At 39.0% G+C, this 14,428-nt stretch overlaps 1 protein-coding gene across 12 annotated transcripts in view; it reads right to left on the bottom strand.

The window, feature by feature from the left end:
• The window catches only part of ADD1 (adducin 1), a 63,385-nt gene that overhangs the window by 27,537 nt on the left and 21,420 nt on the right, over nucleotides 1-14,428 (bottom strand). For all 12 annotated transcript variants that reach the window (XM_071447353.1, XM_071447355.1, XM_071447357.1 and 9 more), the window contains exons 2-4: nucleotides 3,569-3,781; nucleotides 2,179-2,341; nucleotides 914-1,065 (exon numbers count right to left, since the gene is read on the bottom strand). In XM_071447353.1, the coding sequence (XP_071303454.1) occupies nucleotides 914-1,065; nucleotides 2,179-2,341; nucleotides 3,569-3,763 (510 nt within the window). In that variant the 5' untranslated portion in view covers nucleotides 3,764-3,781. The remainder of the gene's footprint in view (nucleotides 1-913; nucleotides 1,066-2,178; nucleotides 2,342-3,568; nucleotides 3,782-14,428) is intronic.

Here is a 14,428-nt window from a genome sequence, read left to right as displayed (position 1 = left end):
TCCCTTTTACAAAACCACTTCTCCTGTCACATATGAAAAATCTGGGGGTGGCACAGAGCTGTTTACAGGAGCCATTATGTTGGATATGTTCCCTTACAACAGGAACTGAATGATCTAACCAATACTGGCTTGATCCTATGCCTACACATATCATTTATCATCTTCATCTGTTCACAAATAATATGCCTTGAATTCTCAAAAAGCAGTAAAAATAATATTACCATATTTCATTCCAACTGCAACTAGAAGAACTGAAAATACATAAAGGACAATCTCTACTATGTAGAATAAAAAACAATTCAGCTCTGTTAGGACAACAATTGATGGGGCTGCACACCACAGCTGTGACTTTGCTCATGAGACTCATGCTGACCATTCTTCTGGCATATAAAACCTCCTTGATTTGACCTCCTTGTCATTATTTTTATGGATGCCAACGATTACTCAGTCACAAGGAAAATTGTTGGCACGCTGCATTAAGCAGAGAAGCTCACTCATGTTCAGAAATACTATGGCTTCTTTTTCAGAAAGGCTGGTACCTGAATTATAAAATTCAGCTGAATGACTAAGAAGATATTTTAGTACTTAGCAAAAAAAAAGCAAGAAAACCAAGAACTGATCTTGTAGAATAATAAATACAATTAGTCAAAGCATTTGAGACACTAAAAGACAGTCTTTCAGCAATCTTTATTTCATCCTAAGAATTCTCATCTACACTCTCTCAAGACTCTGTTCTGACTGTGGTAGCTGACATCCAAGCTGAAATGCAATGACAAATCTCTTCACTATTATACTGCCTTCAATACCACTTTGCTCTTCTCACACACAAAGAGAAAATGACAGATAGGGGAGGGAAGCAATTCTCTTGTATGTTAAAACAATTGGTTCAGTTATCTGTTGATTCAATACTCACTGTTATATGATTGTAAATAAGCTGAGACCAGCCAAAGAGATCTGCTAATCTGTAGAAAGCTGCCAATTTGCATCGTAACAACTTCTCCCCTTTTTCATAAGCAATGGAATCAGACCCTCTCAGATCATTTACTGGTGTTACCATGCCAAGACCTGAAGAGAAGGGGTACAAAAAACACAAGACAAGTTCAGTATCAGTTCAAACCTAGCAACATGCACCACTATTTTATCAGTTGTTCTTACTGGTTAATATGAGCATGTTAACCTAAGGAATGGACAGCAGACTTTCACTCCTATAATGAAATCATTTATGGTACCCAAATATAATGACAATCTTGAGCAAGGTTATCAGCTTTGGTAGACTCAGCATTCATTTCCTTCCCTACTATAAATCAGTGGTACCGTGACAGTGCATTTCTTAGCAAAATATTTTTTCCTCTCTCAAACTAATGATTGTTTGTAAAATACATCTTAATTGTTAAAAGAAAAATGTAATCCCAAATATTCCACTTTTTGTGATACATGTATTCCCAAAAAGAAGAATTACATACCTAAAAAGATGCACACAAGTTCATTTATTAAGAAAAATTAAGTACAAGCTAGAGAGAGGAAGGTTATGGTAAAAAAATACAAATACAAATACTGCAATTCGAGTTACAGTGCAATTAAAAATGCAGTTAAAAGCAACTGTGAAAAAGCAAAACCAGGCCATGCTACAGTCAGAACTGAAGATTTCTTTTGGAGCACAGGCAAGGATTTATTTTATCTTAACACAAAACCTGTGTCTATGTGCATTGGCACATTCTGGTTTTTTTCCTGCTTTGTTTTGCTTGCTGATGTTTCTTGTCTAAAGCTTCACTTCACAGGAGAAAGCTGCAAACAGTATTTCAATGGCAAAAATAATTAGTTTCTAAAGCCCTTTACTGTTACCAGACTACTAATAAGTGTTTGATTTTCCACAAGACACACCATGTAGTAATTAGCACTATTTAAATATTTAAATTTTTAATAGCACTGACTTATCAGGCTTATTTTTCAATTTAGATACCATCCTTGAAATAACTTTTGATATAAACTCCATATATAATCACATTGCATACCACTGTGGCATTTAGAAACTAATCAATTCATTTCAAGTGTTTGTGTGAGCAGAACAGGATAGCATTTAAACTTCACAGTATTCTATTATATTCACATTGTCTTCATGTGAAGCCTTTCAAGAAAAGAGAAAAGGAATTCAGCTCTGATCACTGAAGGTGCACTCACTCATGTTTAATGCAGCCATTCCACCTTGAGGTGCTGCAGGGTAGACGTTTGGAACGTGCGTTGTCATGAAATCTGCAATCTGCTGCAAAGCCAATAAACCTGTGGGGTTCTTCCCCTTCTTGAACTGTTCCTGGATCATGGATTCCAATTCCTCACAGAAGGCCTAGTAGGAAGACACTGCATGTTGTAATGCATGTTTAAATGAACTTCAGCCTTTCATACCCAGCTTCTTTCTAGCACACTGATGGAACCATCCTACTCCTCTTCTGACAAACACCTCAAGGCAGAACTACTGGGTGCATACTGTAACCTCAAAACATTCTCTCTGGAGCTCCAGTGATCTGAGTCACCTGGGGTTTTTTATAGAAATTCCAGCATTCTCTTTTCAAGTAACACCAAAAGTCTTTGAGCCTTGCTATAAGAATTTCTGGAAGGAGGAGAATGTACAATTGACTTTAACACAAAAATGTGAAAGGAAAAGTAGCAGAACCAGAAAAGAGAATTTGTCACTGTGGCTCACAGGGAACTGAGAGCCAAGAAGGCAGCCAGGAACACAGAAAACCATGAACACTAAATTTTTAAAACCTGTTCAGATGAGAAGTTGTTTACATTTTCCTGGGATTTTTAAAATATATTTTAACTTGGAAGGAAGAAAACCAGAGTTATTATTGCTGATAACTCCTGCTTTTGACAAGAACGCTGGAATTTGCACTGAAAGAGAAGTACTGCAGTCACTAGGTCATTACTTTTTTATTAAGCAATTTATTAATATTTTCATAAATCAAATGGGTTGACCTAATAGGAAAATTGTGAATGTACCACCACATCCCTATTCCAAGTGTAGTTATGTCATGTAATGTTTTGTATCTAAAGTCACTCACTAGTTATTATAAAAAGGAACAAACATCATGAGGGAAAGTTTGTTTGTGTACTATCTCCCCAGGGGAACATCTTCAATATTAAATGTCATTCATTCATACTTCATTACTGTGCACCTTTTCAGAAAGGGAATATAAAAATATTTCATATGTCCAAATCCCAAAAGGAAAACTGAGTACAGGACAGACCTGCCTTGTATAAGCTACTCTTAAGAGAGTTACATTGAAACAAATAAATGAAACCAGTGAAAAAATGTTTTACGAGGATTAAATGGAAAATGTGAAAAAATGTTGATGATTATAGAGAGGAATCTGAAAGCCAGACTGAAGGGATGCTTTGTGAGTAGACCATAAAAATGTAAACAGATAGAATGAGGAAAAAATCAAGAAAGGCCAATAAGAAAAAACAACAAATGGATCTAAGATAACACACAATTCTCCAATCCCGTACTGATAGTGAAAAAAAAGATATTAAACTTGTCACTTCAAAGATGAAGCATTTCTTTTCTTACTGGGCTCTGCAGAATCATGGAGACTCTCTTCTTCTGCTCCATCATGTTAAAATCCTGGCGAAGGTCAGGTGCCATATTTCTCTCTCTCAAATATTCTGGGTTATTTTCATCAACTCGATCAAAATACCTCTCTTTATGAGGGGCTGTTGTTGGAGGTGGTGAAGTCACCACCCCCACACCAGAATCACCATTCATAGCACAGTTTTAAGGAACCTATGAAGAAGGACAGAAGAGGAATAAATAAATCAAGCAAGGAAATAATTACCAAATTAGTATGTGTTTTTACCTTCAAAGTAACAGTTCAAATCCATCTAAAACTAGCATGTCTTCCCAAATGAGAAATCGTGTTTGTGTAACTAGATAACAATATTCTAGAGTAGGAAAAAGTGTTTTAATACACAAGATCAGAAAAGTAGGCTAACATATATGAAAAGTCCAATATGCTTATAAATTAATTCAGCTGGAAATTAATATGAGAGCTCCCATTTAAACTTGGGGGGAAAAAATTCCTTAAGCTGTCTGGCCAGATAGGTTTTTAGAAGCATGGAAATCCTTCAAACCTTCTCAGGGACAATGACAGAAGTTCCAGACATGAAGTCTCAACTCATCAGTTTGGGGCTTTTGCCTTTTATTTTTTTCTTAAAAAGTTAAAGCAGACAATAGGCAAAAGAATATTGCATAAATCAGAAATTAAATGATCGCTGCAATTAGTATATTAAACATGCTCATTTATAAGAAGAAGAATCAGCTCCACTAAAATGCTTGGACTGCCAACACATTTCTGGATACAAATCAGCAATCTTGACTTTGCAACCCAAAGTGTTCTTCTTACATTTATTTCAGTCCATTCAATACGATGGTTTTTGGACTCTGGAAAGCACAGACACACGCAGCCCCCAGCCCCGGCCAGGGTCCCTCTCAGCTGTACAGGTCACAGTCAGCAGGTGCCTGCCTCTGGCAGAAAGGCTGAAAGCTCAGCCAGCACTGCTCACCCCCCTCTTCCACTCCCAGCAATTCCTGGGTGGAACATTATCCCACTTTTCTGGGCACAGTATCACAATCCTCATTCCAAAATGCTTCTCAGAAGAATTCTGAAGCCTTCCACTGACAAAAAGACAGTTCAATAAAGCCACCCTCACAACACTTTGAGATTCAAGCCTCCAATTCCTGGTCACCTGATACATCAAATTACAACTAAGTAGAAAAGACTGTGTATATCTTCATGTAAGTAATCATTCATCATCTACATCTCAAATTAGTAAGGTTTTGCATATGTCTCTATTCTTCTGCCATTTTTAGATTTTTGTTAGGGACTTACACTGCTTCTAATTTGCTTAGTAATCTTTTTCCATGCTTATTAGCTAAAACCACTTCAGATGTGGATGCACACAGCAAACACATGTTTACATAAATTTTGAAATGCAGATTATGGTAAACAAAATCATTGAGATGAAGAAAATTATCTACTTCAAGACTCCAGAATTAGCAGATTTCATCCTCTTTAATTCTTACATTAAGAAAGAAGTTCCAAAATTCAATTCATTTCTTATATCAGAATGAAAAAAAACAGTGAACTGAGAAAGCTGAACACAATGACCAAAATAAAGTTCTTTTCTTGACTCTGCAGAACAGGATATTACTATGAAGATCTATGTTAGCACTTAAACATTCAATGATTTCCACCCACTGAGTTACTAAATAACCACACAAAGACACCTCTGCAGTGTTTAAAATATTTCATTTTCAAGTTTAGACTTTAAACATCATGGTTGATTGTTTTCTTCTCTAAAGCTCATAGGCACATCTTTATTATTTAAATTGCTCGCTTTCCTTCACCCACGGAGAAATACAGGGTACAGCAAGGAGAAATAATGTTTTTATCCACAAGAGAAACCTTTTAAGGTATCAGACCTAGGAAATTGTAAGCAAGTGAAGTTACAGCAGACACCTCTCCTTTGGCAGCTTCAGATGCCTAAAACACTCCTGCTAAGTTCTCTTTCTCCTCACAACCTCCAGCCTGCACCCTTGGCCTCTTCCTTCCTTGAAAATGCTTTTGAAGGCCCACTAACACTGTTTCCAACCTCCTGAGCTCCATCAGGCATACTACCGCCTCTACAGCCAGGGCTTTGTTGAAAAACAACAATTTGCAGACCCAAATGTGCCTCACCCTCTTGCAGTAACAGCTCACTTAGCCCAAGCAAAGTCTGAGCTTCACCAGAGTCTGCTTATCAAAAAAAAATCAGGGAGTTTAGAAACAGCACAATGGCAAGTGAAGACAACCAGAACCGCTCAGCAGTTCACTTTGTACTGCACTCTGCTGAGCACAGCCACAAATGTGTCTTTACTGAAAAGCAAAGCACAGGAAAACAAGGGAGTCTGAGCTTGCCACCAGCAGAGAACAGCTTGCTCCTGCTGGCTGAGGCATTTGATGTTCAGGCTGGGTTTAAGTGTCATGTTGTCTGAGCATGCACAATCTCATTTAAATTAAACTGCACACACACCTGCAAATGTAATTTTGCATTTAATTATTTACACTAATTCCATCTTACTTTCAGAGCACCAAAACCTATTTCTGAATGAATGACACACATAATTACTTCAGTTTCCTACTCCCATTGGCGAGAGGCTGGTCCCTAACAGCCCACAAAGGCAACATGAACGTGGGATCACAGTGTCTTGCCAAAGTTGCATTACTCCTCCATCCAAGTGCACAATGGCATTCAAGAAGCTCTTGGGAAGCTATTACTTCATCACTATGTAGTGGCAATCACTTCACATGAAAAGCAATGATTAACATTCAGTGATGATTTGATATGTAAGGTTAAATATCTGTTTCACAGCTCAGTTTTGCAGACACCCAAAATTAATGTAATCCTCCCTGCAAGGTCTAATTATTAATTGTTTCAACATAACTGTAATAGTAATTGTTTTAATAGCTGTCAGCTACTGGTGTTAAAGGGATCAACTTTCAAACTGAAAGTAGACATGCTTGACAACACTTTGTAAAGCCACTGAAATTTATTTATGAGTTTCCTTGAAAAACCCTTTGGGAGTAAGGCACGATGAACTCTCCAGTAAGAGTTTCAGTAATATGAATACCAATAAATAAATAAAAGGAATCTGAACACACCATAGGGAATGGCCAGTGATTCTATAAACTGGAAGGTCACACTGGAAATCACAACAGTCTGCCCAGGCAGTAAAAACACATATTAGAAAAACAATTAAGACTGTCTTCACAGCCACAACACTGCAGTACAGACAGTTTCTTTCTGATGCAGTGCACTACAGCCCCCCAGTAAGATAAGCTGAAATGCCAGAGGACTTTCTGCCATGATAAGTATTTCTATGTGAGAGCCTATTCTAACACAACTGTGTCAGAAAAAGCCACACCCTTAACTGAAAAAGCCCCAGCTGGAAAATGTAAGTGCACAGAAAACCTTCTGCCAGAAGCAGTTATTGTCAAATACAGACAGACACAGGAACAGCACCCACTACTATGGGGAGAAAAGGACAATTAACAGCTGTAATGAAATCCAAACAGCACCTTAGAGTAACAAACAATTACATCCATTTTTTAATGCCTATGTACACACACACACTGTGGTGGTCAATGGCCCAGCACACCAAAGGAGAGGCAGCAGCCAGCTCCCAGCACAATGGATTTATCACGTGATGTGAGCGTGTGTGAGCAGCTGCTATCAACACGATGCTGGTCAATGACTTCTAGGAAACCAGATCTATAAAATTCATAGCTCATCTACAGGTACTGAGCACACACCTGTAGATTTCACTCACAGGTACAGCACTCACTACCTGTAAATGAGCTATAAATTTTATAAACTTGGTTTCAGAATGTTTGCATTTCAGAATGTTTTGTAAACATTCTGAAAATTGGTATTGAAATTGGTATTACTATTTCAGCTTTATTATTCAAAATCCTTTTCCTCCCCTTCTTTTTTTCTAACCCAACAGTTTCACTAAAGGATTCAGCTAAAAGGAATGTTACACAGTTATGCTACAGAATTTAGTTTAAACAGAAGAAGAAAGTTTTAGAATAGAAAGATGATAAAATTTTTCACATTAACATCCACAAAGAAGAAAACTTTTAATTTTTTAAAGCAACTTGCATTCCTCAGTACTCAGATAAAGCACATATAGTCAAAGAAATTTAAACAGGTAAGACTGAATAATATTCAACAAAAATCGACAACAAGTTAAGGGTACATAAAAACCTCACACTTAAATCTGAAAAATTATATAATTAAAACCCCTAAAATTGATTTGGATTGTTACCTTTTTGCAGATGAAAAACTTATTTAAAAATTTAATATTAAACTCATTTTGATACATGGATTTTGGGACAGATGTAAGTATTTACACATTTGACAGCCTATAGGCCAAGTGTCTCCAACCAAACCACCATAATGAATATTGTGTGAACACTGGGAGGATTTGAAATCCCCCACAATATGTACACTAGCAAGGACCAGCTAACTACAATTATTGGAAAAAAAAAAGCTGTGCAATCATTTAAAGGTTGGTTTTGTTTTGGAATAAGTTGTAATGGATTTTTTCTTTGCTGCTCCACACCCTGAGGAAATTGTTTTTGCCTAGGGCTGCGGTCAATGGAATTTGAGCTAAAGGCTCCCTGCCACCAAAGGACAGAGCACAGCTCTCCACACCAACACAGCTTTAAGTCTGCTGAGGCCAAATCAAAATAAAAATACACTCTGAGAAGCAGGAAGAAGGTTGTGACAAGGTGACATGGAAACATAGAAGACTTGTAAAAAATTCAAAATACACTGCCACTTCACAGGATAGCATGTGCAATGGGGTTTAAGTTTAGGAGAGTTATCTGGCCAAAACCTTACAAAACCAAGTTATTTCAGAGAGAAAAAAAAACCAAACCAATCAATACCAAAAATCCCAAACCTGCTCTCTTCCTGGTAGCTTACAGTTTGTTTGTACAAAACAACACAAGCAGAACACCTGTATGGGACCTTGTGCCAAATCTGCAAATTAAATGAGCAGCAACTTCTCAACTGCTCATTCATTCCAGTCAGCAGCAACAAAAATCAGGGGCACTCAGTTCCAGAATATGTTGCTTTTGAGACCTGTCCTGACAATGATATTGTAATTTGGTTTGTATGCATTTTTTTCTGACAGATCTTTCCAAAAATGATCTCCACTGACACAAGAACTATGACACTATGTCTAACAGAGGTGAAAACAGATTAGACAAGAAGTTGCTGGGGAAGGGACAAGGGGGTAGCAAAACATTTCATTTTCTTTCCTGTTGTGCAATCAGCAGTCTTTGAGGAGTAAAAGTCACCTAAAAATCTCATGTGAGAGCCAGGTCAGGCAGTGTGCAGGTAGGGGGAGGGAAGCAAGCTCCATCCTGGATGCAAATACAATAGGACAGGGAAAAAGAAGCATAAGAGTAACTTTATAGCCCAGGAAAGAGTTGGGGGAGTGCAGAATGCTACAGAGCTGAAATTACTTCATGGGGAAGTCATGAGGTGACAGAAGGGAGGAAGAGGAAGGGAATGGGTCAGGCAGCACTGGAGTGGGGCAGAAGAAACCCAACAGATAAATGAGCCACTGCAAATAGAGTTACAGTGACATTTAAGTTGGTGGGAATATGACCAAGGAAGCATGGAAGCAGAACATCTATCTACAGAAAAAAGGTTCCATTATTACTTTATGAATGCAAAAAAACTGTATAAGATTGCACTGCTAGCACTTCACTCAATATTCTGATACATTTTGCATTTCTTTCTGATTTCCTTTACTTTAGAATAATATTTGTCAAACTTTCTCCTTAAAAAATTAATGTAACTTTATAATAGAGAAATTATTTATGATTTTCACTACAATTTCCATAACATTCAGTGACAGCATTTTGGCACCAATGACACTGGATTTGTTCTTGCCATTTCAAATGTTTCCGACTGAACTTTTAAAAGGAAAAGTTGGCATTATCTTAGGAAGTCAAAGAACAAAGAAATTAAATCATGGCTGTACTACTCACTAGACAACATACTCAGTATCATGAACAATTATATTATTTTTTAGCAAATGTTCCCAATCTTATGCATCTTCAGAATTTCCTCTGTTCTTTGTTTTCAAACAGGAAGAGACTATTTCACAAATAAGAACAGTTATTTCTCTTATACTGAATGCAGGCCCCAACATTTTGCTTTTTAACAGAGATAATACAAGTTGAATATGGGACTCTAAAATTTAGAGAAATCCAGCAATAAGTTTATATAATCAAAAGTATTGCATTTTATATTTGTAATATCATGCTTTAGTAACTATGACAATAGTTCAAAAAGCAAACTGTGTTAAGAGAACAAGGACACAAACCCAGACTGATTCTATTGAAATCCACAGACTATAACCAATCCTATTTTCACCTTCTCTAAAACACTGAAATCAGAGGTCAAGCACAATGGGAAGTGAGTGATCTCAAGGTTACAAAAAAACCAGGCTAAGCTGCTGTGTTAAGAGCTCTGTTAAAGAACATTTAAGGCCCTCCATGAGAAGTGCACCAGGCTGTAAAACACCGTAATTGCTGTGTAGCTTTACCAAAGCCAAACAAAGCAGGCGGTTGGGAAAAGCCAGAGCAGTTTCAGGACAGGCAAATCGTGCCAGACCAACCCGACCACCTGCAACAAAATGACAGTTTCTGTCAGCAGCGGCAGAGCAGCAGATATTGTTTAACAAACTTCAGCCGAGCCTTTGCTGCTGTTTCCCCCAGAGTTCTTGTGGACAAACCAGCAGGGTACCTGCTGGCGGCCTGCAAAACAGGCAGGAACCGGCCCACAGGGTGCACTCACAAGGTGCAGTCAATGGTTAAAAACTGAGGCTGGCAGCCTGGCACAAGTGGGAATCCCCAGAAATCTATGCTGGGACCCACACTTTTCAACATCACCACAAATAACCTGGATGAGGGTCTGAGAGGACCATCCCCAGGTGTGCTGGTGACACCACACTGGGTGGTGAGGTGGACGTGCCAGCAGGGAAAGCCATGTGACAGAGCAGGACAGGCTGGAACAGGGAGCTGCCAAGAGGAGAGTGGAGTTTCACAGGGACAAGTGCAAGGTCCTGCAGCAGTGATGACACCAAAGAGCCCAGCACGGGCTGGGATCCTTTGGGGACCTGGGGGTGCACACCAAGAGCTGAACAGGGCCCAGCAGTGAAGCTCTGCAGCAATGACAGCAAATCAGATGCTGCCATGCACCCACAGGGGCACCACCAGCAGAGATGAGAGATGGGACTGTCCCAAACCACCAAGAGCTTGTCAGGCCCACCTGGAGCACCCCTGTGTGCAGCTGTGGTCTCCACAGCTCAAAAAAAGGAACAGACACGCTGGAGAGGGTCCAAATGAAAGCCATGAAGATGATCAAGGACTGTAGATCCTACTCTGTGAGGAAAGCCTAAATGAGTTAGGTCTTCTCCCTGAAGAAGAGAATCCTTGCATCATGACACTTTCCCAGAATTTAAAGGCTGGCTACAAAATGGATGGAAGGTCTCTCTTCACAAGAAGCCACATGGAGAGGACACAGGCTAACAGTGCAATTTGCACCAGAAAATGTTTCACCTTGATATAGGAAAGACATTTTTTATGCTGAGAGCAATCATTAGAATGTTCTCACCAAGAAAATGGTGGAAACTTCATCAACTGGAGATATTCAAGACACAACTGGGCAGGGTGTTGGATAATCCCACCTAGGCTACCTTTTCCACAACAGATTGGCTCAGATGAGATCCCTTTTAACCTGGGCTGTTTTATGTTCTATGATTCTGCTTAGCAAAAGCCCACCTAAGATTGATGCCAGAATTTAGGTGGACAGATTCAGCTGGGATATTTGTTAAAGACAGCTGTCTAAATTCTGCAGAAGTTTCAGTATATATGGGTCAGAACTCATAATTCAGTCCTTGCAAACAAAAGAGAAGAAAATAATGAAAATGAATTTAAAAAGCTAAAATACAGAGAGGTTATTTCCCTGCTTTAAATAAAGGCTTTAAAAGGCCAAAAGTATCAAACTTTTAGAAACAGTAATCATTCAACTCTCCTCCCTGACCTGGAAAAGCATTGTATCCCTGAGAGTGGACACTGCAGGGAGCAGAGAATGACGCACAGGGAGGAGCAGGGCAGCACACTGTGCTGTTCTTCCCCTCACTGCAAGGTACACTTGCAGCCTGTGCTCACCATTGATACAACTTCCATGGTAAATTCATGAATCATGTTAGGCTTTATGATGGGAAGATCAAATTTCCAAGAGCTCACTGAAGTTAATTAAAAATGGTAAGGAATCCAAATCTAAAAATTATGATTAAAATAATAAAGATTAAAAAAATCCTCTTAAAACTGTTAGCTTATATCTCCTATTGACAAGGTACCTGGTTGCTTACCAGCCTTTTAACTTCACCTCTTCCACTCCCTTCTTCAATTTTTCTGCTAAGCAATTTATAAAAAAAACAAAACCAACAGAACTGCCATTACTAGCATCAAAAGATTTTGTGAAAAACTAACAGTTTCAAACCTACTTATTAACTCAACATCAAAATTACCTTTCTTTCACTTCTTTGACTCAGAGACTTATCTACTAGTTCCATACATTTCTCATACAGCATTTCTGGAAGTGTTCCCTGCATAAACTCATGAAAGATTAGGGAAAGTGATAACAGAGAACAAAATGTCACACTGTTCATAAAACACAAAGCAACTCTCTAAATAAGTATCTTAAGCCACAGACACCTAAGCTTTTCTGCTGAAACTCTCAGAGCTTCACAAATGTATCACAAAATTTGCATGCAAATGACAAAACAGGAATTTCATCAGTGTCTTTTGCATTTCTTCAGACACAGAGAGCAAGTATGGATTCTGCAAGATCATAATGTATTTTTCTATTGTTTCTTGTCAGAGGAGCACCAATGGTGGTTATGGCAGTGGAGACACTTCTTCCCACTGCCTCAGTGTCTATTAGCCCCAGAAACAATTCCTTAACAGTTCAGTGAAAAACATGGGCTTCAGTTTTTTTGTTCACAGCAGTCTCATGGTTTTCAGATCAATTTATTTCATGAAGTTACTTCAACACTGAGATTAAAACCTGCACTTAAAAAGCCCCCCAAATGAGTCCTTATAATTACACTCCCAAATACTACTGAAGTTGATTTGCCTGCGATTTTATTTCAGAAATCTGATTCCCAATTCAAGTAAGTTTCTTGATTCTGTGGTTTTTACTTAATGATAGTGTAATATCATAAATGCATTTTAACACAGCTAATGCAAAGGAGTACAAATGGAGACAAACATTTCACCAGAAATACTCAATGCTGAAAAGGCAAAATTTGAAGGGAATTCAGGATCTGTCATAGATCACTACACAGAAATCATCAAGATTATCCTGTGGCCAGGTGTTCTACCATAACAGCAAAATCAAAGAAAAACAGAAATAGAAAAATGACCTTCTCTAACTTAAAAAACTCACCATTACTAGAATATTGTTTCACCCACTTCAATAACGGACATGAAATATCAGGGTTCATAGAAGGGCTACAAAAACAGTCTGGAGAGTAGAAGTGTAACTTGTAGGATCAGTAGCTTGGCATGTTCAGTGAACCAGAAAGATTAACTGGTCACAGAGGTGACAGGGCCTTTCAGTCCTGCTAACAAAAGTATGGAGACATGTAACACTTGGGAGTGAATAACAGACACATTTGCCCTTGAACAGAGATGGAAATTTCCTAACCACATGTATACAATACTGAGTCAGTCACTTAGCTTTAAAAACCTTTGTGGAACCCATGTTTTAATACAACTTCCAGAATTCCTTCTACTACCTGTCTGCACTGAGATCAGAATCTGCTCTGCTATCTATGAACCTGTTGTATTGCACTAAACAGTTTATTTAGTAGTTGTTCTGCAGTGGGGAACGGGAGTTTTGTACCGAGTGTGATATTTCATGTAGATTATTCCCCCTTCCTCATCACATGGTTTCTCCCCATGCACTCCTTTGTACACCCTGGTGCTCTGCCCCATGGATGCTCCTCCCCAGTGGCAAATCCCATTGGCCACGGTCCCCTCTCCCCGCCCCCATCCCCTGGGGGATGAACCCCACTGCAGGTACAGCTCCGGCCTCTTTTGCCACCTGGGCGGTCGCTGGGGCCGGCAGTGTCCCCTCCCAAGCCACTGAACAGGATCCTCGTCCCCACGTGGTAAAGAGCGCTCCTCGTCTGTCATCTTCAGCCCATGCAGGTCCGTGTGGGCCTGGGTTCCAGCTGGACCCATACAAAGCCAGAGAACCACGGATTATTGCACTGCCCTTCCTGCTTCAGCTTCGGGAAAAATAACTTCCACAGGCACAATATGTTCATGTTATTTACAGCTTCCAATGCATTTCCAGTTTTCCAACACCTTTTTTTTTTTTTTATAGCACCTTCCTGTGCTGGTAGGCTGCTGACAGCTGGAGACTGAATGTCAGACTCAGAGACAGAACCAAAAATCCTCCTTAATCCTTCTCCTACGCTCAGGTCAAACTGATCAGACTCGCTATCAGGACAAGTTTTCTGTCAGAACAGGTAGAACAACGCTTCTTATTTTTTAACTGTCTTCAGTAGCACAAAATGCAAATTCCTGAATCATTTAGGAATACCTTACCCAAGAAATTTCAGCTACAAAACCTACAAAATTTCAAAATACCTTAGCAGGTCTCACTGGCTTCTTTGATGCATTCAGCAGTTTACTCCATGGAAACTGACTTGCTCAGCTTAATGTTTTTTAAATGTTAAGTTGAACAGCCTGTATAATAAAAAGGGCTGCACTGGAAACACCATCACTCTATGCTT

The sequence above is a fragment of the Agelaius tricolor genome, unplaced genomic scaffold (assembly GCF_023055355.1).
Source record: "Agelaius tricolor isolate 1412-34295 unplaced genomic scaffold, bAgeTri1.0.p SCAF_24, whole genome shotgun sequence".
In the NCBI taxonomy this organism is placed as follows: Eukaryota; Metazoa; Chordata; class Aves; order Passeriformes; family Icteridae; genus Agelaius; species Agelaius tricolor.
The sequence above is the reverse complement of the archived record's forward strand: the minus strand, read 5'-3'. Positions and strand labels throughout refer to the sequence as shown.